Here is a 24,775-nt window from a genome sequence, read left to right as displayed (position 1 = left end):
TTGTGTTTTATTTGTAAGATGAATTTTCATCTCTCCCTGATCCTACCCGTGACTGTCCCTAATCCCGTCCCCATTGGGTTTGACACCTTGGGTTTGGAGCAGAGCCACGGACAGCTGACCCCTCAAGGACAAGTGTGCGAAGAAGGCCCCCTGCACCTGCTCGAGCTGTCAGCTTGGGGGGTGCGTGGAGGGCTGCCTCTGGTCACTTGGAACTGGGCACTCATCAACTGCTCGATATAGAAACATTCCTTCGGCTCAAACTTCTGCTATTTGATACCTCACTGCGCTGTTGTTTGCTGTGGTGCCTGTTTTTTACCTTTGTGTGTGTGTGTGTGTGTGTGTGTGTTGGGGGGGGGGTGTGGTGCACGGTGCAAGTGGCTGAGGAGGAGGCAGGAGAAAGCTTGGGGAGATGCAAATTCCCCAGTGTCACCATGTGACAGTAACGGGACCTTTTCAATCCTCCTGATTCTGAGAACTCCCTGATTCCAGTTTAGAGGAATAATCTGGGTTTAAAGCAACAGTATACTGATATACTTGTGGTAGAACATAAGAACGTAGAACCTAAGAAATAGGAGCAGGAGTTGGCCATCTAGCCCTTCGAGTCTGCCCCGCCATTCAATAAGATCATGGCTGATCTGAAGTGGCTCAGTTCCACTTTCCCGCCTTCTCCTCATAACCCTTAATCCCCTTGCCTACCAAAAACCTATCTACCCGTGTCTTAAATATATTTAGTGAGGAAGCCTCAACCACTTCAACGGGTAGAGAATTCCAGAGATTCACCACCCTTTGAGTGAAGTGTGTGCCCTCTAGTCCTGCTGTCCTTTCTGAGCGGGAAGAACCTCTCCACCTCTACCCTATCCATTCCTTTCATCATCTTGTACATCTCAACGCACCTCATGTACCCCTGTCCCCAAACACCTCTGCTGCCATGCCAGGATTTACCCCAGAAACAAGAGGGCAGTTTTTGTTTTGTTTCTTTTTAAGGAATGGGCTTGGCTGTCTAGTCCAGCATTTATTGCTCTTGAGAAGTTTGTAGAATCCTACAGTGCAGGAGGAGATCATTCAGCCCATCAAATCTGCACCAATCACAATCCCACCCAGATCCTATCCCCATAACCCCAAGCATTTACCCTCTCCTGACATTAAGGGGCAATTTAGCATGGCCAATCCACCTAACCTGTGAACTGTTGTCTTGAACCATTCCTCCACAAGAGATGGAGGGCAATGCGGTGATAGAGTGGGTTAACACTGCTGCCTTGCAAGGACCCGGATTTCGATTCCCGGCTTGGGTCACTGTCCAGAGGCTGCATGTTCTCCCCATGTCTGCGTGGGTTTCCTCATGGCGCTCCGGTTTCCTCCCACAGTCCAAAGATGTGCAGGTTAGGCTGATTGGCCGTGCTAAATTGCCCATTAGCGTCGGAGATTAGGTTAAATGTATGGGGTGATAGAAACAGGGCTTGGGTGGGATTGTGGTCAGTACAGACTCAGTGGGCTGAATGGCCTCCTTCTGCGCTGTAGGGACTGTATGATTGTATGGAGGTGAGGTTAGAGTGACATCAAGGCAGCATTACACCAAGTGTGGCATCAAAGAGCCCTAGCAAAACTGGAGTCAATGGGAATCAGGAGGAAAGCTCTCCACTCTATCATTCGTCACCTTCAGATACTGAAGTAGTCCATGTCTAAATGCAGCAAGACCTGGACAATATCCAGGGCTGACAAGCGGCAGTAACATTCACACCACACAAGTGCCAGGCAATGCCCATAACCACCGAGAGGGGATCCATCATCCCTTAACATTCAATGGCATCACCATTACTGAAACCTCACTAAAGGCAGCACCTTCCACACCCACAGCAGCAGGTACCTGGAAACATCACCACCTGGAGGTTTCTCTCCAAGTCACCCACCATCCTGACTTGGGAAAGTATCAGCCGTTCCTTCACTGTCGCTCGGTCAAAATCCTTGAACACGCTCTCACAGCACTGTGGGTGTACCTATGCCTCGGAGACTGCAGCGGCTTAAGAAGGCAACTCACCTCCACCTTCTCAAGGGCAGCTAGAGATGCTGGGCTAGCCAGCCATGCCCACATCACATGAAAGGATTTTTAAAAAGTCCCCCTACCCTTCCAGCGACCATATCCCTCTATTTCCAATCTATTCATGTATTAGTCCTGATGCCCTTAAAACTCACAATCATATCTGCTTCCACTACCTCCCCTGACAGTGAATTCCAGGCACCCAGCACCCTCTGGCTACAAAACTTGCCTCGTACATTTCATACCTTAAACCTATGTCCCCTCTGGTAATTGACTCTCCCACCCTGGTGAAAAGCTTCTGACTATCCACTCTGTCCATGCCTTAAAAGAGGCCACACAATCTTGTAGACTTCTATCAGGTTGCCCTTCAATCTGCTTGATTGGCACCCTATCCACAAAATATTTAAAACCCCCCCCAGCCCAACAAAGTCAGAAGTTTACAATATGGAAACAGGCCTTTCAGCCCAACTTATCCATGACCCACGCCCACACACCCGAAGCTAGTCCCAATTGCCCATGTTTGGCCCATATCCCTCTATACTCATCTTACCCATGTAACTGTCTAAATGTTTTTTAAAAGACAAAATTGTACCTGCCTCTACTACTACCTCTGGCAGCTCATTCCAGACACTCACCACCCTCTGTGTGAAAAAAAATTGCCCTTCTGGATCCTTTGGTATCTTCCCTCTCACCTTAAACCTCTGCCCTCTAGTTTTAGACTCTCCTACCTTTGGGAAAAGATATTGACTATCTCGCTGATCTGTGCCCCTCATTATTTTATAGACCTTTATAAGATCACTCCTCAACCTCCTACGCTCCAGAGGAAAAAGTCCCAGTCTATTCAGCCTCTCCTTATAACTCAATCCATCAAGTCCCCATAGCATCCCAGTAAATCTTTTCTGCAGTCTTTCTAGTTTAATAATATCCTTTCTATAATAGGGTGACCGGAATTATACACAATATTCCATGTGTGGCCTTACCGGTGTCTTGTACAACTTCAACAAGACGTCCCAACTCCTGTATTCAATGTTCTGACCAATGAAACCTTTAGTAGAACCCAAACAGAAGTTTGAGTTATTAAGCTTCCAACTACAACTTGATCCATGTTCTTTTTAAAGGAATTCAGAGTGAAGTGTGTCGGATGGTGGGGAGTTGTAAGACACAAAGGGATAGCAAAACCTTATGGTAGTTTAGAATCATAAAATTAGGAATATTTTAGGGAGAGGTGATAGCAAAATGTAGTGGAGAGGGACTTTACGAATTATTAAATCATATTTAGCAGTTGCTGGGGATGGAATTGGAATGGTTTTGAGGCCAGTAGAATTTTTTTTGCCAGAAAGTAATTGTTTCTGAAATTTAATCCCTGGTAATGTGATTCTCTGCTTATCCTACTGATTTGACATATTATTGTCACATGTATTAGTTCACAGTGAAAAGTATTGTTTTTTGCATGCTGTACAGACAAAGCATACCGTTCATAGAGAAAGAAAGGAGAGCGTGCAGAATGTAGTGTTACAACCCTAGCTAGGGTCCAGAGGAACATCAGCTTAATACATGGCAGGGAAAAAGCTGGTCTTGAGTCGGTTGTTACGTGACCTCAGACTTTTGTTATCTTTTTCCCGATGGAAGAAGGTGGAAGAGAGAATGTCCGTCGTGTGTGGGGTCCTTGACTACGCTGGCTGCTTTTCCTGAGGCAGCGGGAAGTGCAGCCGGAGTCAGTGGATGGGAGGTTGGTTTGAGTGATGGATTGGGCCATGTTCATGACCATTTGTAGTTTCTTGTGATCTTGGGCAGAGCAGGAGCCCATACCAAGCTGTGATACACCCAGAAAGAATGCTTTCTACGGTGCATCTGTAAAAGTTGGTGAGAGCTGTCATGGACCTGCCAAATTTCCTCAGTCTTCTGAGAAAGTGGAGGCGTTGGTGGGCTTTCTTAACTATAGTGTCAGCATTGGTGAAGGGACAGTGAAGATATGAGCTCTCTGATTGTAAATGGAGGTTGCTCCAATTGTCACTCTTGATTCATTCAGAAGGTATTTTATTTAATTTTGTTTTGCTCTGTCTCTCTTAGGGGTTTGTGAAAGATGTTCATGAAGACTCCATCACTATTGCCTTTGAGAACAAGTAAGTGCCATTGCTTTTTTGCTCCTCAATTCACAGGGCTGCCAGTAGCCATCACCAAACTCCAGACTGTTCGAGATGAGTCCCATTCTGCCATCAGAAACGCTGACTCCTTGCAGTTGTACCAGTGGTGTACCTGGGTTTCACCGGGTTGCCAATTTTAACCTTCATTGAGGTATTTTATCCTTCTTGGGTGGACATTTTGGCAGGGATGCTGCTTTTAGGGTGAATAAAGGGTTAACTGATGTCTCTACTTGAGTTAACATTTCGGTTTTAATTTATTATTGTCACATATGTTGGGATACAGTGAAAAGTATTGTTTCTTGCGTGCTATACAGACAAAGCATACCGTACATAGAGAAGGAGAGGGTGCAGAATGTAGTGTTATAGTCATAGCTAGGGTGTAGCGAAAGATCAACTTAATGCGAGGTAGGTCCATTCGAAAGTCTGACAGCAGCAGGGAAGAAGCTGTTCTCAGTTGGTACGTGACCTCAGACTTTTGTATCTTTTTCCCCAAGGGTGGAAGAGAGGGCTTGTTGGGCCAAAGGGCCTGTTTCCCGTGCTGTGTTGCTCTTTGTTCTTTGAGAATGTCCGGGGTGCATGGGGTATAGGGTCCTTGATTATGCTGGCCGCTTTGCTGAGGCAGCAGGAAGTGTAGACAGAGTCAATGGGTGGGAGCCTGGATTGCGTGATGGACTGGGCTACGTTCACACCCCTTTGCAGTTTGTAGGGTGGTTTGAGGTAGGTGGGGTGGGAAGGTGGTTTTTGGTGGTGGGGGGAGAGTGATTGCTCAAAGGTTGGTGGTAACACAAGTTGGGATATTAAGCATGGTCCAATTGTCCCTTGTTTTCCGTAGAACGTAAAGGATAAAAGGTGTCACTGTCAAACTGGTTTTAATACAGTGCAAAAATATTTGGCAGCTGTTTCCCTCCGAGTTATCAAATTTCAGAACTCTGGTAATTATGTTGCTGGGGTCTTTGTGTTGGCAGAATTGTGGTTGGAATGTATGTACACTGTGTGAAACTGGCATTCCCAATGGTTAATCAGTCACTGATTTGTGTTGCATTGATGTGGAGATGTCGGGGTTGGACTGGGGTGAACACAGTAAGAAGCCTCCAACAGGAACGGTCCGACAGGTTTATTTGGAATCATAAGTTTTTGGAGCGCCGCTCCTTCATCAGGTGAGTGGAATATTGCCCCCAGTGTCTCCACTCATCTGATGAAGGAGCAGTGCTCCGAAAGCTCGTGATACCAAATAAACCTGTTGGAATTTAACCTGGTGTTGTGAGACTTCTTACTGTGTTGCATTGCTAGTTTAAATAGGGATGTTGTTGGAGATCTGGAGGCATTTGCTTCAAGGGATATTGAGGCCAGCGTTTATTGCCCATCCCTAGTTGCCCCTTGAGAAGTCAGTAGTGAGCTGCCATCTTCACCGATGCAGTCCCCATGTAGTGCAGGTATGGCCACAGCGCTGTTAGGGAGGGAGTTCCAGGATTTTGACCGAACGACAGTGAAAGAGCGGCCGATTATATTTCCAGGATGATGTTCAGCTGCTGCCCTTATCCTTCTAGGTGGGAGGTGTCACAGGTTTGGAAGGTGCAGCCAAAGGAGCCTTGGTCAGTCGCTGCAGTGCATCTTGTAGATGGTGTACACAGCTGCTACTGAACGTCAGTGGTGGACAGAATGAATGTTTGTGGTGGTGGATTTTGATTGGATTATTGTCACATGTATTAGTATGCAGTGAAAAGTATTGTTTCTTGTGCTATACAGACAAAGCACACCGTCCGTAGAGTACATAGATTTGATTTATTATTGTCACATTGGGATACAGTGAAAAGTATCTCTTGGGCTACACAAAGCATATTGTTCATAGATTACATAGGGGAGAGGAAAAGGAGAGAGCACAGAAAATAGTGTTACAGTCATAGCTAGGGTATAGAGAAAGATCAACTTCATATAAGGTAGGTTCATTCAAAAGCAGCAGGGAAGAAGCTGTTCTTGAATCGCTTGGTACGTAACCTCAGGCTTTTGTATCTTTTACCTGATGGAAGAAAGTGGCAGAGAGAATGTCCGGAGTGCATGGGGTTCTTGATTTATGTTGGCTGCTTTTCCCAAGGCAGCGGGAAGTGTAGAAAGAGTCAATGGATGGGAGGCTGGTTTGTGTGATGGATTGGGCTATGTTCACGACCCTTTGTAGTTCCTTGTGGTCTTGGGCAGAGCAGGAGCCCATACCAGGCTGTGATACAACCAGAAAGAATGCTTTCTCTGGTGCATCTGTAAAAGTTGGTGAGAGTCGTAGCTGACGTGCCAAATTTCCTTAATCTTCTGAGAAAGTAGAGTAGTTGGTGGGGCTTTCTTGACTATAGTGTCGGCATGGAGGGGACCAGGACAGATTGTTGATGATCTGGACACCTAAAAACTTGAAGCTGTCGACCCTTTCTACTCTGTCCCTGTTGACGTAGACAGGGATGTTCTCCACTACACTTCCTGAAGTCAATGGCGATCTCTTTCGTTTTGTTGACATTGTAAGAGAGATTGTTGTGCACTATTCACTACTTTCTTTGCGCAGTGCTATTTCTGATATAATTTGAGGCATTTTGTTGGTAATGGTGTGTGTGGTTTATTGACCCGAGTTGCCTTTAAATCAGATTGAGGCAAAGATGGTCAGGTCCTGCTTTCAAAGTTGTTCTCTCATGAAAGAATTTCTGGCATTCCCAGTTTCTACTGCCGAGCTTCACTGGCCTCTGCCGTTATCCGTTTAGAATTGTCTGGCTGGATGTACGTTTCACCCACAGCTGGCTTGACCAGTGTGTACAGCGGGCATGGTGTGGGCAGGGCATAGACTGACAGACTCCTGTGCACGAGGTGTCTGCACATCAAAACCACACCCCACCCCAGCCTTTGAGGTCCCATTGAGGGTCTGAGGAGCCGGTGGGTGTTGGACACAGAGGGTTAGCACTGCTGCCTCACAGCGCCAGGGACCCAGGTTAAATCCCAGTGGCACAGTGGGTCAGCACTGCTGCTTCACAGTGCCAGAGACCCGGGTTCAATTCCTGCCTCTAGGGTCACTGTCCATCTGTGCGGAGTCTGCACATGCTCCTCATGTCTGCATGGATTCTCCTGGGTTTCATCCCACACTCCAAAGATGTGCAGATTAGGTGCACTGGCAATGCTAAATTGACCCAAGTGTCAGGGGGATTGGCAGGGTAAATATGTGGGGTATGGGCCAAATTACACCCTTCTTCACTTTAGGGATTTTATGATTCAAACCAAATATTTATGGAAAATATCAGTTATGGTTTGGGGCTGAGACATGTACCAGCCCCTCTGGATGTGTGGCAGTAACAACACTTGTCTAAGAGGCAGAACTTTGACGTGGGGGAAGCCCTGTACAGCATGAGGTGCAAGCTTTAATGTTTTTGTCTTTTTTGTTGAATGGAGAGTGCTGAGGGGTGTGACCTTAAAGATTATGAAGGAGTTTTTTTTTGGAGTTGATGTACAGAAGATGTTTCTATGCATAGGTGAGGCTAAAACTTGGGGCTGAATATAAGATAGACACTAATAAACCCAATCAGAAATTCAGGGGAAACCTCTCTATCCAGGGAGAGGGGGAAATGTGGGACTCTCCCGCAGGAGGAGTGGGGGAGAATGTCCCGCGGTGGGGGGGAAGCAGGCGAGGATGTGGGGCTCGCTCCTGCGGGCGGGGGGAGCAGGGCAAATAGTATCAAGACTTTGAAGGGAGGAAGCTGGATAAACATGAGGGGGAAAGGAATAGAAGGATCTGCTGATTGGGGTGGGTGTGAGATCTACGTGGCTTAGTTGAACTGATGGTCTGTTCGACACTGTATGTTCTGTGTCACCCTGAGTGTTGAAGTGAAGCTGTACATTAGATCTGATTGAACCCACTGGGACATTCCAGATATCAACACGGTTATTATCGAGTGTTATGGGTTTTAAATTGAGTGAAGGTTACTGGCAGGGCAGAGCTCTTCAGTCTGTGACTAAGAGGATGGGAAAGATAGATCTTTCTCTGTGCGCTGCTCCTTGATAAGCTAGATTTGATCTGCTTGGCCTGACTCTGCACTGATTTTCCTGCGCTGATTTGCCTGTGAGACACAGACACAGTAATAACTACGCAGAAGGAAACGCTGCTCACAATGTGAAGGAATTAATTTTTTTTGAGGCTGCGAGAGAGCTGGGAATGATTTAAAGCCTTCCACTGTCCTGCCAAGGGTTGGGGCAGTACGTATGTTGGGGGGAAGCTGGTCTCCTCCTGTTCCCTGGATAATTATGGATTGTTTTTGTGACCTGAGTTTAGCACACTTTTTCTCCCACCCCCAACTTCCAGAAAAAATGCACCCCTTCCCAAACCATATACACGTTTCTCTCTTCTCTCTTTCCCCCTTCCCCCAAAGAATGGGCACAGTCTCTCTTATTCCACCTCCGCCTCCGCCTCCCCCACAAACACACACACGTCTCTTTCTTCCTCCCTCCCCCCATCCCAACAGGTGCACCCCTCTCTCTCCATAGATCCTGGGGGGAATGAGCCATTACAATTCTCTGATGGCCCTCAGTCCTGGCCGTAATTAGTTCCTTTGCCCCTCCGATCCCTCCTAAATGTGATCACAATTGCCTTCTGAAGCTTTGGTGGTGTTTGTCAGCCAGTAAAAGCAGTGGTCCTGATGCGTGTGTGTCTGTGAGATCCAGCTGCAGCTCGTGGCTGGTCAGTGTAGTGAGGAAAGGTTGGGCCTTTGCTTTGATGGAGATAGTTACCCTGCCGCCTTTCTCTCTCTGGCAATTTGAGACTGGTGGCTCTGTATTGAAGTTGGCGTGTCTGGTGGGTAATCTCCTTCCCTGTTCAGTTCGGATCCTGTTGCTGGGTTCGTTGTGTTTGTTTATTTTGAGTATCGCTCACAAACTGGTTTTTGGGGGTGTGATTTGAGGATTTCTCTACGTTTGAATGGTAGTAGATGTCAGCCACTCTTGGAGACAGTCTGTTGGTGCAACTGTCCCTGTTGTTATTGAAATTCCTTTGTAGTGTTTGACAGGCCAGAGACCTCGAACCTTCTCTGACCCGTCATGTCTCCAGGTCCCTTGTGGGGACAGACTTGAGTACTAATAACAAGTGGATAAGTGGCTGGCCTGTCTGGCATTCACTGGGTCACAGTGCTTCGATCTTGAATGTCACAGAATCCTCCAGTGTACAAGAGGCCCTTCAGGCTCTGCACCGATGCATGAAAAGCCCTGACCCTCCCATCTAACCCCACTTGCCAGCACGTGGCCCATAGCCCTGAATGTTATGGCATGCCAAGTGCTCATCCAGGTACTTTTTAAAGGATGTGAGTCATCTCGCCTCCACCACCCTCCCAGGCAGCGCATTCCAGACCCTCACCACCCTCTGGGTTAAAAAAAAAACCGCCCCCCCAAACCTCCCCTCACTTTGGGGCAGCACGGTGCCACAGTGGTTAGCACTGCTGCCTCACACCGCCAGGGACCCAGGTTCAGTTCCCAGCTCGGGTCACTGTCTGTGAGGAGTTTGCACCCGCCCCCCGGCCTTGTGTCTGCGGTGCCCTCCCACAGTCTGAAAGACGTGCTGGTTAGGGTGCATTGACCCAAGCAGGTGCCAGATTGTGGCGACTAGGGGAATTCCACAGTAACTTCATTGCAGCGTTAATGTAATTGTGACAATAAATAAACTTGACTTTCTTTAACTTGTGTTCTCTTGTAACTGACCCTCCAACTAAAGGGAGCAGCTGCTCCCTATCCACTCTGTCCATGCCCTGAATAATCTTGAATGCCTCAATCAGGTCGGTTCTCTCTCTCTCTCTCTCTCTTCGTGAGCATGAGATAACGTTTGCCAGATGCTGGGATTGGACTTCCCAACTCCATACTGTCCGGTGTTGTTGGCCAAAAGGTGAGATTGCCTCGCCGTCCTGCTACTGATGTGCTCTCCGACTGAGATAGCACAGCAGGGAGGGGTTGTATGTAGGTTGAAATCAAAGCTTTAATTCACTCTGTCCTTGGAGTTGGAGATAGGTACACACACAAGGATTACTGCTGGTCTGGGGGTTGTCAGGCACTTTTACACACACTGCTTTAACTATTTCAGGTTTAAAAGGCGGTTCCCTGGAATGCACCTCTCCCTTTTACTGAACGGGGGACTGATATCTTTCTCTTTTCCTTACACAATCCACTTCTGTTAACCAACTGCACGTAGTATGTTCTCTTTAATTAACCCACTAGTGCAAATCCTTGATGGTAAGGGGAGGGTTGGGGGTGAGCGAAATATTCCTTTTGAAGTGCTCTCTCATTTTGAACATGCTTTGCTGCCTTTTGTTCTGGGGTCACGAGGGTTTTTATTAGCTGCCTGGGCTACGACAGCTGTGGTCAAACTGCAACAATCTCTTGTTAGTTTAACAGCGAGAATTTGCTTTGTGGATCTTTAAGACCCCCCTGTCACCTGCAAGGAGACACTGTCTGCTGTAGCAGGGGGTGCCAGTAATTCGAGGGACGCGGATTGTAGAGAATCAGCAAAAGGAACCAAAGGGGTCTTGTTTTTAAAAGCCCTGAGGTCTGTAACATAATGTGGGGCACAGATCAGCTAGATAGTCAACATCTTTTCCCAATGGTAGGGGAGTCTAAAACTAGAGGTGAGAGGGGAGAGGTACAAAAGGGTCCAGAGAGACAATTATTTTGCACAGTGTCTGAGAGTCTGGAACAAGCTGCCAGAGGTCGGAGTGGAGGCGGGTACAATTTTGTCTTTTAAAAAGCATTTGGACAGTTACATGGGTAAGATGGGTATAGAGGGATATGAGCAATTGGGATTAGCTTAGATTTTAAAAAAAGGGTGGCATGGACAAGTTGGGCTGAAGGGCCTGTTTCCATGCTGTAAACCACTTTGACTGAGTTGTTGTGATCTGGAAGGCGCAGCTTGAAAAGGTGGCGGAAGCACAGTCAACAGGAGCTTTCAACAGGGAGAATGAGAGAAATACTTTGAATTTTGGGAAGAGCCAAATCAAAGGGGGAGATATTGGGTGAGGTAAGAACATAAGAAATAGGAGGAGGAGTAGGCCATCTAGCCCTTCGAGCCTGCCCTGCCATTCAGTAAGATCATGGCTGATCTGAAGTGGCTCAGTTCCACTTTCCCGCTTTCTCCCCATAACCCTTAATTCCCTTGCCTACCAAAAACCTATCTACCCGCGTCTTAAATGTATTTAGCGAGGTAGCCTCCACCACTTCAACGGACAGAGAATTCCAGACATTCACCACCCTTTGAGTGAAGAAGTTCCTCCTCAACTTCCTCTGAGGTCATTGAAAGGTGGTCAAAGCCCTGAATGAGAGTACTGGGGGGGACATTGCAGAGTTACAAGGGAAGAACAGGGCGAGTAGGAAGAGCTCGTGCACAGCTGGGATGGGCCAAATGGCCGCCTAGTTTGTTATTCTGCTGCTGCCTGATGTTGGAATAGGTACCATTGCAGTGCCACGGATTTGCTGTCAGGTTAAGACAGTGTACACAGACACTCACTCTGAAATGTGATTATTTACCACCCTGGACTGTGCACTTGGTGCCAGTTCCAACAGACAGGCCACAGGGTTTCAAGCCTTCCTGACCACAGTGGTCAGCACTATTGCCTCACAGTGCCAGGGACCCAGGTCCGATTCCTGGCTTGGGTCAGTGTGTGTGTCTGCACATTCTCCACGTGTCTGCGTGGGTTTCCTCCAGGTGCTCCAGTTTCCTCCCACAGTCCAAAAATTGTGCGTTTAGGTTGGCCATGCTAAATTGACCCTAATGCGAGGGGGATTAGCAGAGTAAATGTGTGGGGTTTTGGCACTGGATGGGATTGTAATCAGTGCAGACTTGATGGGCTGAATGGCCTCACTGTGTGGTAGGGATTCTATGACACACACACACACACACTCCTTGCTAACATGAACAGTGTCAAGGTTGCATGGCTGTAGGAACTGGAATAAGAATCTTGACAGATGATTGCTAACTGATCGGACAGCCTGCCTGACCTTTATTGTTTTAAAAGGTTTGTAAAGTATTTACTTCCCTGTTTCTGCTCCCACTTGTTCTTGTGGTATTTTGCCTCGAGTTGGCATTGCCCCAAGGACAGAATCCAGTGACGTTCAAATGACCATTCAACACCCTGGGCGGCACGGTGGCACAGTGGGTTACCACTGCTGCCTCACAGCACCAGGGACCCAGGTTTGATTCCCTGTCTGCGTGGAGTCTCCCTGTGTCTGCATGGATTTCCCACGCGTGCTCTGGTTTTCGCCCACAGTCCGAAAGATGTGTGGGTTAGGTGGATTGGCCATACTAAATTGCCCCTTAGTGTCCAAAGATGTGTGGGTTAGGTGGATTGGCTGTGCTAAATTGCCTTAGTGTCCAAAGATGTGCAGGTTAGGTGGATTGGCCATGCTAAATTGCTCCCTAGTGTCAGGGGGATTAGCAGGGTAAATATATGGAGTTATGGGGATAGGGCCTGGGTGGGATTGTGATCGATGCAGACTCGATGGGCCGATTGGCCTCCTTCTGCACTGAAGGGATTCTGATTCTACCCTGCAATATTCAGAAGGTCATTTCTACAGGCAAGAGTTGTTTTGCTCAAAAAACCCTGTTCCGCAAGATCAGGGAATTCCCAAGGAGAGAAACCTTTTATTAATTGTGGATGGCAGTGCCCTGCTGGCTAACGTCTGCCTGGATTTTCAGAAAGCTGTTATTCAGATATCTCAGGAGGATTATCGACCAGATTGAATCTTGTGGAATAGGTGGTAATCTTCTGCAGTGGACTGGGAGACAGAGTGATAAGTCAGTGGCTCAGAATCTGAGACTGGCTGGCAGTGGTGTAACCTCAAGCAGGATTAAGATGTTGGTATGTACCCTTTTCATTAAAGGTTAGAGTGAGAATGATCGACACGGCGGTGAACAATCTCGAATAGTGTGCGAGTGCCGGATCTGTAGAGAGGGCCCGATCACTGAAGGCAAACTTTGTCGTGTTTGCCAAATGATGTTTAATTTTAAAAAGTGTATTGCTTTATATGTGGGCATAAATTAATGTTAAACTCCAGGGAGAACGTCAAGATGTCTTTGAACTGTGCGCAGTTCTGGTCCCCTCGCTCCAAGTAGGATGTGGAAGCTATTGAGGGTGCAGAGGAGATTTACAAGGATGTTGCCTGGATTGGGAGGCATGCCTTCAGAGGATAGGTTGAGGGAGCTAGGTCTCTTCTCCCTGGAGAGACGAAGGTTGACAGGCGACGTAATAGAGGTTTATAAAATGTTGAGAGGTATAGATAGGGTGGATTCTCGGAGGCTATTTCCCAGGGCTGAAATGGTTGCTACGAGGGGACACAGGTTTAAGGTGCTGGGAAGCAAGTACAGAGGAGATGTTAGGAGTAAGTTTTTCACTCAGAGGGTGGTGACTGAGTGGAATCGGCTGCCGTCGGTGGTGGTAGAGACAAACTCGTTGAGGTCTTTTAAGAGACTTCTGGATTAGTACATGGGTTTTAATGGGATTGGGAGTTATAGATAGGCCTAGTAGGTAGGGATATGATCGGCACAACTTGTGGGCCGAAGGGCCTGTTTGTGCTGTAGTGTTCTATGGTTGGACGAATGTGGAACCTCCCTGTTAGAGTTCGGTTTTGTCAGTCGAGTGGTGTGGGATGTTGGAGATTTTGAAAGGTTGCAGGGTTGCATGAGGAGGTGATGGCCCTGTGGGATTATCACTAGACTATTAATCCAGAAACTCAGCTAATGTTCTGGGGGGACCCAGGTTCGAATCCCACCACGGCAGATGGTGGAATTTAAATTCAATAAAAAAAAATCTGGAATTAAGAATCTGCTGATGACCCATTGTCGGAAAATCCCATCTGGTTCCTTTAGGGAAGGAAATCTGCCGTCCTTACCCCGGTCTGGCCTACATGTGACTCCAGAGCCACAGCAATGTGGGTGACTCTCAACTGCCCTCCGAGGGCAACTAGGGATGGGCAATAAATGCTGGCCCAGCCAGCAATACCTGTGTCCCAGGAATGAATTTAAAAATTCACTAGATTAATTTTCGGTCTAAAACACAATAAGATACCCGTATGGAATCGAATATTGTCTGTATACTGCAGGGAAATGTAGATGTGGATGATTTGTTTGAGGTTTATTTTGCAGTGGAAGACTTGATCATTGTTACATGGAGGCAGGACTGGGTTAGATCTAACCGAGGGAGAAAATGCTGGAAAATCTGTGGGTCTGTAAGGAGAGAAAAGAACTGACGTTTCGAGTCCAGTTAATCCTTTGACAAAGCTTCATCTGGACTTGAATCGTCAGCTCTTTTCTCTCCTTAGAGGCTGCCAGACCCGCTGAGATTTTCCAGCATTTTCTCTCTGTTTTAGATTCCCTTTTCCGTAGTAATTTTGTTTTTCTCCTGGGTTGGATGTAAGTGTAGATGTGGGTGGTTTGATATAGCGAAGGAGGACTTGGTCATTATGTAGAGGTGGGACTCGATTAGATGCAGGGCAGATCTTTTCCCAGCGAATAGCGCCACAAGCTGTCCTCATGCGGTTAATGTCGATTTGCAGAATATCTGAGAGTTGCTTCTATCTGGGATGGAGATACTAGAATGTAAATGCTGCAATCTCTTCAATTTTGATATTGGAGACCTGTTGTAAAGGCCCAAATGCTTGCGTGGCACAGTAGTTAGCACTGCTGCCTCACAGCGCCAAGGACCTGGGTTCGATTCCAGCTTCGGGTCACTCTCTGCAGAATCTGCATGTTCTCCCCTGCAAGTTTCCTCCAGGTGCTCTGGTTTCCTCCCACACTCCAGAGATGTGCAGGTTAGGTTGATTAGCCATGCTAAATTGTCCCTCAGTATCAGGGGACTAGCAGGGTAAACGCATGGGGTGACGGGGATAGGGCCAGGGTGGGATTGTGGTTGGTGCAGACTCAATGGGCTGAATGGCCTCCTCCTGCCCTGCAGGGATTCTATGATGAACTAGCTAAATCAGTGGGGTGGGGACAGTCGGTGACAGACAATGCTGCTTTCTCCGTATCCTGGAAGGAACGGGAAGAGGTGTTTTAGTGCCAGCCATGTTGCTAAGTCGTGCGCTGCATTCACCATGACTTTCTCTCTGCAGCTGGCAACCTGAGAGACAGCTTCCCTTCAGCGACGTGCGCTTGCCACCTCCTGCAGACTTCAACAAAGAGATCAGCGAGGGCGATGAAGTTGAGGTAAGCAATGTGTAGTTGTTTCTTCATCGCTAACCTACATCAGTTATACTGACATTGGGAAAGATCTCCCTGACGCATGCATACCCCAATCACCACCCAAAACCCCACAGCTTGTTTGTGATGCCTGCAATAGTTTTACTCAACGTGGGACTCTGATTCTCTGCAATAATTGAGGTTCTGTTCTGTTCGATCATCACTGATCTTCATCTGTATCTAGACACCCACGTTGAGTTTGTACACCTTGATACTCTCTTAGCCAACAAGTGGTTAGCACTGCTGCCTCACAGCGCAAGGGACCCAGACTGTCTGTGTGGAGTCTACACATTCTCCCTGTGTCTGCGTGGGTTTCCTCCGGGTGCTCCGGTTTCCTCCCACACTCTGAAAGACATGCTGGTTAGATGCTAAAGTCTCCCTCAGTGTGACCCGAACAGGTGCTAGAGTGTGGCGACTAGGGGGTTTTCACAGTAATTTCATTGCAGTGTTAATGTAAGCCTGCTTGTGACACTATAATAATTAATAATAATATTTATTGAATGAACACATTCAATCAATATTTATTCTGTTGAATATATTCTGTTTGACTTTGTCAGTTAACACCCAACATCTAACGAGGAGAGTTTTCCTGATTCCCATTCCCCCTCTATGTGAGGGTTTTCGTCCGGAAATGAACGGCCGCTTGTTCTGGATTCATAGAACCACCCCCCCACAGTGCAGAGATGACCATTCAGCCCATCGAGCCTGCACCGCAATCCCACCCAAGCCCTATCCCCATAACCCCATGTATATACACCCTCCTAAACCCCCTGACACTAAGGGGCAATTTAGCATGGCCAATCCACCTAACCTACACATCTTTGGAGTGTGGTAGGAAACCCAGGCAGACACGGAGAATGTATAGACTCCGCATAGACAGTCACCCAAGTCAGGAATCGAACCGAGTCGCTGGCACGATAAGGCAGCAGTGCTAACCCACTGTGCCGCCTATGCACATGCACACAAGACCAGAGGGGCGAGTTGGATTCCCCACCCCACACTCCCAGTCTTGTCCTCATTTAACCTCTTTCAGCCCTGGTATCATTCTGGTAGGTCCACGCTACACTCATTCCAAGGCCAGTATCTCCTTCCTGAACACTCTGAAGTGAACACGGTTACCCCAGGTGCAGTCTGACCTGGGCACGCTCACAGCTGTGCAGTGTAATTTCCGTCCCTAGATAATCCAGTCCTCTGGAGAAAAGGCCAATATTCCATTAGCTGCTATAATTAGGCTTTGTACCTGTTCATTAGCTTTGTAATTTTCTGTAGGAAGGATGCTGGAATCTCTGCTTTGCTGGTGGTGTTCTTGTTAGTGACAGAGTTATAAACACAGGCATTGTCCTGACTGGAACATGCGAGGACGACTAGTAGTACATGAATTAAGAAGTCTTGTTACAATTGTCTGGGGTTTTGTACAGACCATGTGTGGAGTACCGTGCACAGTTTTGGTCTCCACCTTTTTAAGAAGGGATACCCTTGTCTTTTTTCTGTTATCCCGTTCCCCTTGCTTGTCCCAACGCAGACAAAACACACAATGATGGGAAATCTTCTGATGGTATCTGTGGAGAGAGGATAGAGCCAGTGTTTCGAGTCTGGGTGACCCTTTGTCATCTACAAAGCTCTGAAAAGGATCACCCAGACTCAGTGTTGACTCTTTTCTCTCCCCACTGTTGCTGTCCAACCCGCTGAGATTTTCCAGCATTTCCTGGTGATGTTTCAGATTCCAGCATCTGCAGAATTCTGCTCCCACTGACCTTTTCCATGTTCTGCTATCCTATCTTTGCCAACGTTAAGCCTTCAGTCCCTATTGGCACCATTAACAGCCATGACATCTTTGCCAGTCCCGTCATAACTCTGACCTATCACTGACTTTCCGTTCTTCAAGTATAGAATTTATCATAGAAACATAGAGGATAGGAGTAGGAAGGAGGCCATTCGGCCCTTTGAGCCTGCTCCACTATCCATCACCATCATGGCTGATGATCCAACTCAATAGCCTCATCCTGCTTTCTCCTCATATCCTTTGACCCCATTCACCCCCAAGTGCTCTATCCAGCCGCCTCTTGAATACATTCAATGTTTTGGCATCAACTATTTCCTGTGGGAATGAATTCCACAGGCTCACCGGGTGAAGAAAAGTCTCCTCACCTCTGTCCTAAATGGTCCACCCTGAATCCTCAGACTGTGATCCCTGGTTCTGGATTCCTCCCACCATCAGGAACATCCTCCCTGTATCTACCCTGTCCAGTCCTGTTAGAATTTCATAAGTCTCTCTAAGATTTCCACCCCTCCCCGCCTCATTTATCTGAACTCCAGCGAAAACAATCCTAACCAAGTCAATCTCTCCTCATACACCAGTCCTGCCATTCCTCACATTTCTATCCCTCCCCAGTTCTGTTGAAGAGCCAAATGGAAGCATTAGGCAGCAGCGCTAACCACTGAGCCACCATTTTGTCACTGTACCTCCCATGATGTGCAGGTTAGTTGGATTGGCCGTGCTAAATTGCCCCTCGAGTGTCAGGTGGTAGTAGGATAAATACACAGGGTTACGGGATAGGGCCTGGGTGGGATTGTGGCCAGTGCAGATTCTGGGTCCAGGGAAGATTCACAAGAATGATCCCAGTGTGCAGAGGAGATTTACCAGGATGCTGCCTGGTTTCTAGGGTAGGTGTTATGAGGAAAGATTGAAGAAGGTGGAGCTTTTCTCTTTAGAGTGGAGGAGGATGAGAGGTGACTTAATAGAAGTTTATAAGTTGATGAGGGGGATTGATAGAGTGGATGCGCAGAGACTATTTTCTCAGGCGGATGTAGTTGTTACTAGGGGGCATAACTATAAGGCTCATGGTGGGAGATATAGGAGGGATGTCCGAGGTGGGTTCTTCACTCAGAGAATGGTTGGGGTGTGGAATACACTGCCTGCTGTGATAGTGGAGTCGGACACTTTAGGAACTTTCTAGCGGTTATTGGATAGGCACATGGAGCACTCCAAAATGATAGGGAGTGGGATAGCTTGATCTTAGGTTTGGACAAACCTTGGCACAACATTGAGGGCCAAAGGGCCTGTACTGTGCTGTACTGTTCTATGTAGGAATGAAGGGCTTGTTGTATGAGGAGCAGTTGAGGATTCTGGGTCTGTACTCAATGGAGTTTAGAAGGATGAAGGGGGATCTAATTGAAACTTGCAAAATACTGCAAGGCCTGGATAGAATGGACATGGAGACGGTGTTTCCGCCAGTGGGAGAGACTCGAACTCAAGGGGCACAGCCTCTGAGTGAAGGGACGCTCCTTTCGAACGGCGATGAGGAGGAATTTCTTCAGCCCAGAGTGTGATGGATCTGTGGAACTCTTTGCCGCAGAGGAGGCCAGGTCATTGACTGTATTTAAGACAGAGTTCCTAGATCAGTAAGGGGATCGAGGGTTACGGGGAGAAGGCAGGAGAATGGGGAAGAGAATCACACCTGCCATGATTGAATGGCGGGGCAGGCTCAGTGGGCTGAGTGGCCTCATTCTGCTCCTGTATCTTGTGACCTTATGAAGTGGGCAGCACAGTATCAGGTGGGCGGCTGCTCCTGTACCTGACGGGCTGAATAGCCTCCTCCTGCACTGTTTTGGGGGGTGGGTTCTGTGATGTCTCAAAGACTGAGAAGCAATCTCGGGGTGACACAGGGATTGTCCCAGCTGACTGGGGAACCTAAAACAGTCTCAGGATAAGGGGCTGATCGTTCAGGACTAGACGAGAAGTATCTCGAGGGTTGTGAATCTTTGGAATTCTCTCCCCCAGAGGGATCTGGATGTTTCATTGTTGAATATATTTGAGGCTGTGGGGGTAGACAGATTTTTGGTGTCTCAGGGAATTGGGGGGAAATGTGAGGTATTGAACAGTGAACAGTCATTGACTGGCCATGTGGTCTACCCCCGTTTCAGCTGTTGTTGTGTACTACAGCACTGTAACACCGGCTGTCCTTCCTTCAATTCTCTGGTGTTGATACACGTGTGTGATGCTACCATCCGTGCCTTCATCCCACATGCGTGTTACTTGCACACAGCAACTTCTTCCATCTCAAACTAAAAGATTCTGATGTGAATTTACTGGCGATAACTAAACTCGAAGACTGTTATTCAGCGAGCTTGTGCTGCCCTGATGGGCCAAATGGCCTCCTGCATTATCCTCAAGATTTTAATTGTTTGTGTGGGGTTGGGGGGTGGTGTTCCATTTTAAAGTCATTGGACTGGGCTAAGTGAAGCAAACCTGTACACAATCTCAGTCTGCCATCGCTCTCCTGTTCCAGGTGTACTCCAGAGCAAATGAACATGAACCGTGTGGGTGGTGGATGGCAAGAGTCCGGATGATGAAGGGAGATGTAAGTATCTGTGATTGTTTTAGTTCCAGATTATAGGGTACAAATAAAGCAGCTTTTCAAACAGATAGTTACTGGCATGGCTTTATTTTTCCCAGAAGTTACAATCATTTGAGATTTACGGCAGAGAAACAGGCTCTTCAGCCGGACTTGTCCATGCCAGCCAGTTTTTAACCCTATGCAGCGGCCTGGTGACACAGTGGGTTAGCGCTGCTGTCTCACAGCGCCAGGGACCCAGGTTCAATCCCAGCGGCACGGTGACACAGTGGGTTAGCGCTGCTGTCTCACAGCGCCAGGGACCCAGGTTCAATCCCAGCGGCACGGTGACACAGTGGGTTAGCGCTGCTGTCTTACAGGGACCCAGGTTCAATCCCAGCGGCACAGTGACACAGTGGGTTAGCGCTGCTGCCTCACAGGGACCCGGGTTCAATCCCAGCGGCACAGTGACGCAGTGGGTTAGCGCTGCTGTCTCACAAAGTGTTTCCAAAACACTTGGTTTGGTACGTTCTATTCCGGGAAGCCAGTTAATGAAGGATGGATTCTTCCAGCCTTTATTCAGTCTTCCATTTTCTTAAAGTCAAACATTACAGGCGCATACTCCAAACCTGGCCACAGTGTCAGTTACATTCTCTTCAGTCGATGCCCTCCACTTGTATATCAGTTGTGTTGATTTGATTTATTATTGTCAAATGCATTAATGTACAGTGAAAAGTACTGTTTCTTGCACACTGTACAGACAAAGCATACCTTTCATCGAGAAGGAAAGGAGAGGGTGCAGAATCTAGTGTTGGAGTCATAGTCAGAGTGTAGAGAAAGATCAGCTTAGTGCGAGGTAGGTCCATTCAAAAGTCTGACGGCAGCAGGGAAGAAGCTGTTCTTGAGTTGGTTGGTACGTGACCTCAGACTTTTGTATCTTTTTCCCCAACGGAAGAAGGTGGAAGAGAGAATGTCTGGGGTGTGTCGAGTCCTCGATTATGCTGGCTGCTTTTCCCAAGGCAGTGGGAAGTGTAGACAGAGTCAATGGATGGGAGGCTGGTTTGCGTGATGGCTTGGGCTACATTCACAACCTTTTGTAGTTCCTTGCAGTCTTGGGCAGAGCAGGAGCCCATACCAAGCTGTGATACAACCAGAAAGAATGCTTTCTATGGTGCATCTGTAAAAGTTGGTGAGAGTCGTAGCTGACATGCCAAATTTCCTTCGTCTTCTGAGAAAGTAGAGGTGTTGGTGGGGTTTTCTTAACTATAGTGTCAGGATGGGGTGGACCAGGACAGGTTGTTGGTGATCTGGGTACCTAAAAATTTGAAGCTCTCGACCCTTTCTACTTTATCCCCATTGATGTAGACAGGGGCATGTTCTCCGTTATGCTTCCTGAAGTCGATGACAATCTCCTTTGTTTTGTTGACATTGAGAGATTATTGTCACCGCGTAATTAACATGATCATGGTGCATCATATCGATGAAATGGGCAGAAAAGAGTTGTGCGTACGCCAACAACAAGACTTTGAGTTTGTTCACTTGGCCTTTAACGTAAAGAGGCCACTCTCTCCAGACTGCCTTATAACCTTCACCACCTGGAACAAGCAGTTTGGAGGATTGCTTTTAGCACTGGGCGTTCACAGTTGGTAGAGGGTGATGTGAGGGTGAGCTTGCCTGGAATAGGCAGTTTGGAGGATTGCTTTTAGCATGGGCGTTCACAGTTGGTAGGGGGCGATGTGAGGGTGAGCTTGCCTGGAATAGGCAGTTTGGAGGATTGCTTTTAGCACTGGGCGTTCACAGTTGGTAGAGGGTGATGTGAGGGTGAGCTTGCCTGGAATAGGCAGTTTGGAGGATTGCTTTTAGCATGGGCGTTCACAGTTGGTAGGGGGCGATGTGAGGGTGAGCTTGCATCCTGGGTTGTAAAGTGTGAGTAAGGATTGCTGTTCTTATCGTTTCAGTTCTACGTGATCGAGTACGCTGCCTGCGACGCTACGTATAATGAGATTGTCACAATGGAGAGACTTCGTCCTGTCAATCCCAACAAGACTGCCACCAAGACCATGTTCCACAAATACACCATCCCAGTACCAGAAGACCTTAAAGAAGCGTGAGTCCTGTTTGAAGCTCTTGCTCCCAATCCTAACCACCTGCCCCTTTTTGAAATATCCGTCAGTCTCCAACACTATTGGCCAGGTGCCAAAGTGAGTACGGTCTGACTGTGCGAAACATGGGTCTGTAGATTGCTTTCTGTAATTTAATCTGTCCCAAATCGTTGCCTAATGGTGGTGAGATGGGGAGCAGAAATGTTATCCTTTTTACGGATGTACTATAGAATTCTACAGTGCAGGAGACCATTCAGCCCATCAAGTCTGCACCAACCACAAACCCAACCTATGTCCTATCTCCATAACCCCATGCATTTACCCAAGCTCGTCACCCTGACACAGGGCAATTTAGCATGGCCAATCCAGCCCGCACATCTGTGGATTGTGGGAGGAAACTGGAGCATCTGGAGGAGACCCACGTAGACACGGGGGGAGAACGTGCAGACTCCACACAGACAGTGACCCAAGCTGGGAATCGAACCCGGCTCCCTGGCGCTGTGAGGCTGCAGTGTTAACCCACTGTGCCACCCTTCAAGTCAGCAGAGTGTATTGGGTTTGGGGACCTGTGGTGGTGTTTGCCTGTGGACTGGGTAAGCGGTATAGTGCACTTGAGAGCCAAACAGATGAGTTGTCTGCTGATAAATTATTTTGAAATATAGGAACTATTCATTTGATCCCTCGAGCACATGGCTGTTTCTCTGAGGTAGACACGTTAACAAAAGCTAACGCAAGGGTCCAGATGTAATCCAGAAAGCTACTGGATTACTGGCCTTTATCTCAAGGGAGTTGAGATGCAAAAATTATTGGGTTGAGTTAGCTTGTGGCTGATCTGTATCTTATCTCCATCTATCTAGCTTGGTTCCATCAGTTTTAATCTCCCAGCCCAACAAGAATCTGTTCGGCATTTCCGATTCCGGCCCAAACACCTGTGGGTTAGGTTGATTGGCCATGCTAAATTCACTCTAGTGTTGGAGGGGGGAATTAGCAGGATAAAGGAGGGGTTACTGGGTAGGGCCTGTGTGGAATTGTGGTCGGTGCTGCAGTGGTTCACGCTGCTGCCTCACCGCTCCAGGGATTGGGATTCGGATTCGATTCCTGGATTATCTGTGCTGAGTTTGCACGTTCTCGCCTGTATTTGTGCGGTTTTCCTCCGGGTGCTCTGCTTTCCTCCCACAGTTCAAAGATGTGCGTGTTGGGTGCACTGGCTGTTTTAAATTGCCCCTTCGTGTCCTGGGATGCGTAGATTAGAGGAATGTAATTAGTAGGGTAAATATGTGAGGTTACGGGGATTAAGCCTGGGTGGGATTGCAGGCTCAATGGGCTGACCTCTGTACTGTAGGGTTTTTACAATTCTATGAAATCGCAGAAACTCTACAGTGCAGAAAGAGGCCATTCGGCCCGTCAAGTCTGCACCGACCACAATCCCACCCAGGCTCCACCCCCATATCCCCACATATTTCCCCACTAATCCCTCTAACCAATGCACCCTGGGACACTAAGGGGCAATTTAACATGGCCAATTAACCTAACCTGCCCATCTTTGGACTGTGGGAGGAAATCGGAGCACCTGGAGGAAACCCACGCAGACACGAGGAGAATGTGCAAACTCCACACAGACGGTGACCCAAACCGGGAATCAAACCCAGGTCCCTGGAGCTGTGAAGCAGCAGTGCTAACCCACTGTGCTACCGTGCCGCCCATGCAGTTGTGAAAGAGGCTGTCGAATTGGGAATGATTTAGGATTGAGATTGTTTCCCATTGTGGGAGAGTCTAGAACCAGAGGGCACAATCTCAGAATCAGGGCGTCATACAATTAAAACCCAGTAAGAAGTCTCAACACCAGGTTAAAGGCTTCTTGGGTAACACGAGCTTTAGGAGCGTTACCCCTTCATCAGGTAAGCGGAGACACTGGGGACAATGTTCCACTCACCTGATGAAGGGGCATCGCTCCGAAAGTTCGTGCCTCCAAACAAACCTGCTGGATTTAACCTGGTGTTGCGAGACTTCTTACTGTGATTACCCCCATGGAATGCTGGCATCTCCACATCACAGTTAAGACAGAGATAAGCAGGAATTTCTCCTCTGAGGGGAATGAATCTGTGGAATTCTTTCCTGCTGTAGAGGCCGGCTCATTCAGTATGTCTGAGACACAGATTTTTTAAGGGAATCAAGGGTTATGGGGATAAGACGGGAAAGTGGAGTTGTGGAATGTCAGATCAGTCATGGATCTCACTGAATGACGGAGCAGATTTAATGGGCCGAATGGCCTAATTCTGCTCTTGCGTCTTATTGAGTTTTTTGTTATGCATTTACTCTTCCTTCTCTCTCTCCTTTCCTCCCTCTGCCCCCCCCCACCATTACCCCAAAATAAATGTGGGTTCTTTCTGCAGCTGTGCAAACGAGAAGGCTCACAAGGATTTCAAAAAAGCTGTTGGTGCACACTCCATCGTATATAACCACAACACCGGCGAGCTAGTCCTCCTGGTAAGTGTAAGGTTAATCACCTCTGCCTGGCCAGCTCTTTCATCTCATCCATTCAGTGACTAGCCTGGAAGCTTTCTCCTTTTATTTGTGGGAGCTTTCCCATTCGCCGAGAGCTGTAGGGTTTTGGCTGGCCTAACATTGCGATTTGTTGTGCTGCTTGTGTTCATTCACAGTGTATGGGTGTTGCCGGTAAGACCAATGCTTGTTACCCAGCCCTAACTCCTTCCAGTAGAGCTACTTGCTGATCCCTTTCGGAGGGGCATTTAAGAGTAGTTGTGGCTCACATGTAGGCCAGACCAGGTAAGGATGGCAGATTTCCTTCCCTGAAGGGAGGTTAATGAGCCAGATGGGTTTTTCTGACGACCTAAAATTCCATTTAGAGGCTGGGAATGTTGGTATGGAACATTGGCCTTACCGTGAGGGGGATGGCGTGTAAAAGCAGGGAG

At 47.8% G+C, this 24,775-nt stretch overlaps 1 protein-coding gene across 1 annotated transcript in view; it reads left to right on the top strand.

The window, feature by feature from the left end:
- LOC145337119 (RNA-binding protein FXR1-like) overlaps positions 1-24,775 on the top strand; it is a 93,100-nt gene that overhangs the window by 38,436 nt on the left and 29,889 nt on the right. Inside the window, exons 2-6 of the mRNA XM_080181885.1 lie at positions 4,106-4,158; positions 15,280-15,373; positions 19,696-19,767; positions 21,699-21,847; positions 24,236-24,329. Of these exons, the coding sequence (XP_080038011.1) occupies positions 4,106-4,158; positions 15,280-15,373; positions 19,696-19,767; positions 21,699-21,847; positions 24,236-24,329 (462 nt within the window). The remainder of the gene's footprint in view (positions 1-4,105; positions 4,159-15,279; positions 15,374-19,695; positions 19,768-21,698; positions 21,848-24,235; positions 24,330-24,775) is intronic.

The sequence above is a fragment of the Carcharhinus amblyrhynchos genome, unplaced genomic scaffold (assembly GCF_965287045.1).
Source record: "Carcharhinus amblyrhynchos unplaced genomic scaffold, sCarAmb.v2.hapA scaffold_43, whole genome shotgun sequence".
Lineage (NCBI taxonomy): Eukaryota > Metazoa > Chordata > Chondrichthyes > Carcharhiniformes > Carcharhinidae > Carcharhinus > Carcharhinus amblyrhynchos.
The sequence above is the reverse complement of the archived record's forward strand: the minus strand, read 5'-3'. Positions and strand labels throughout refer to the sequence as shown.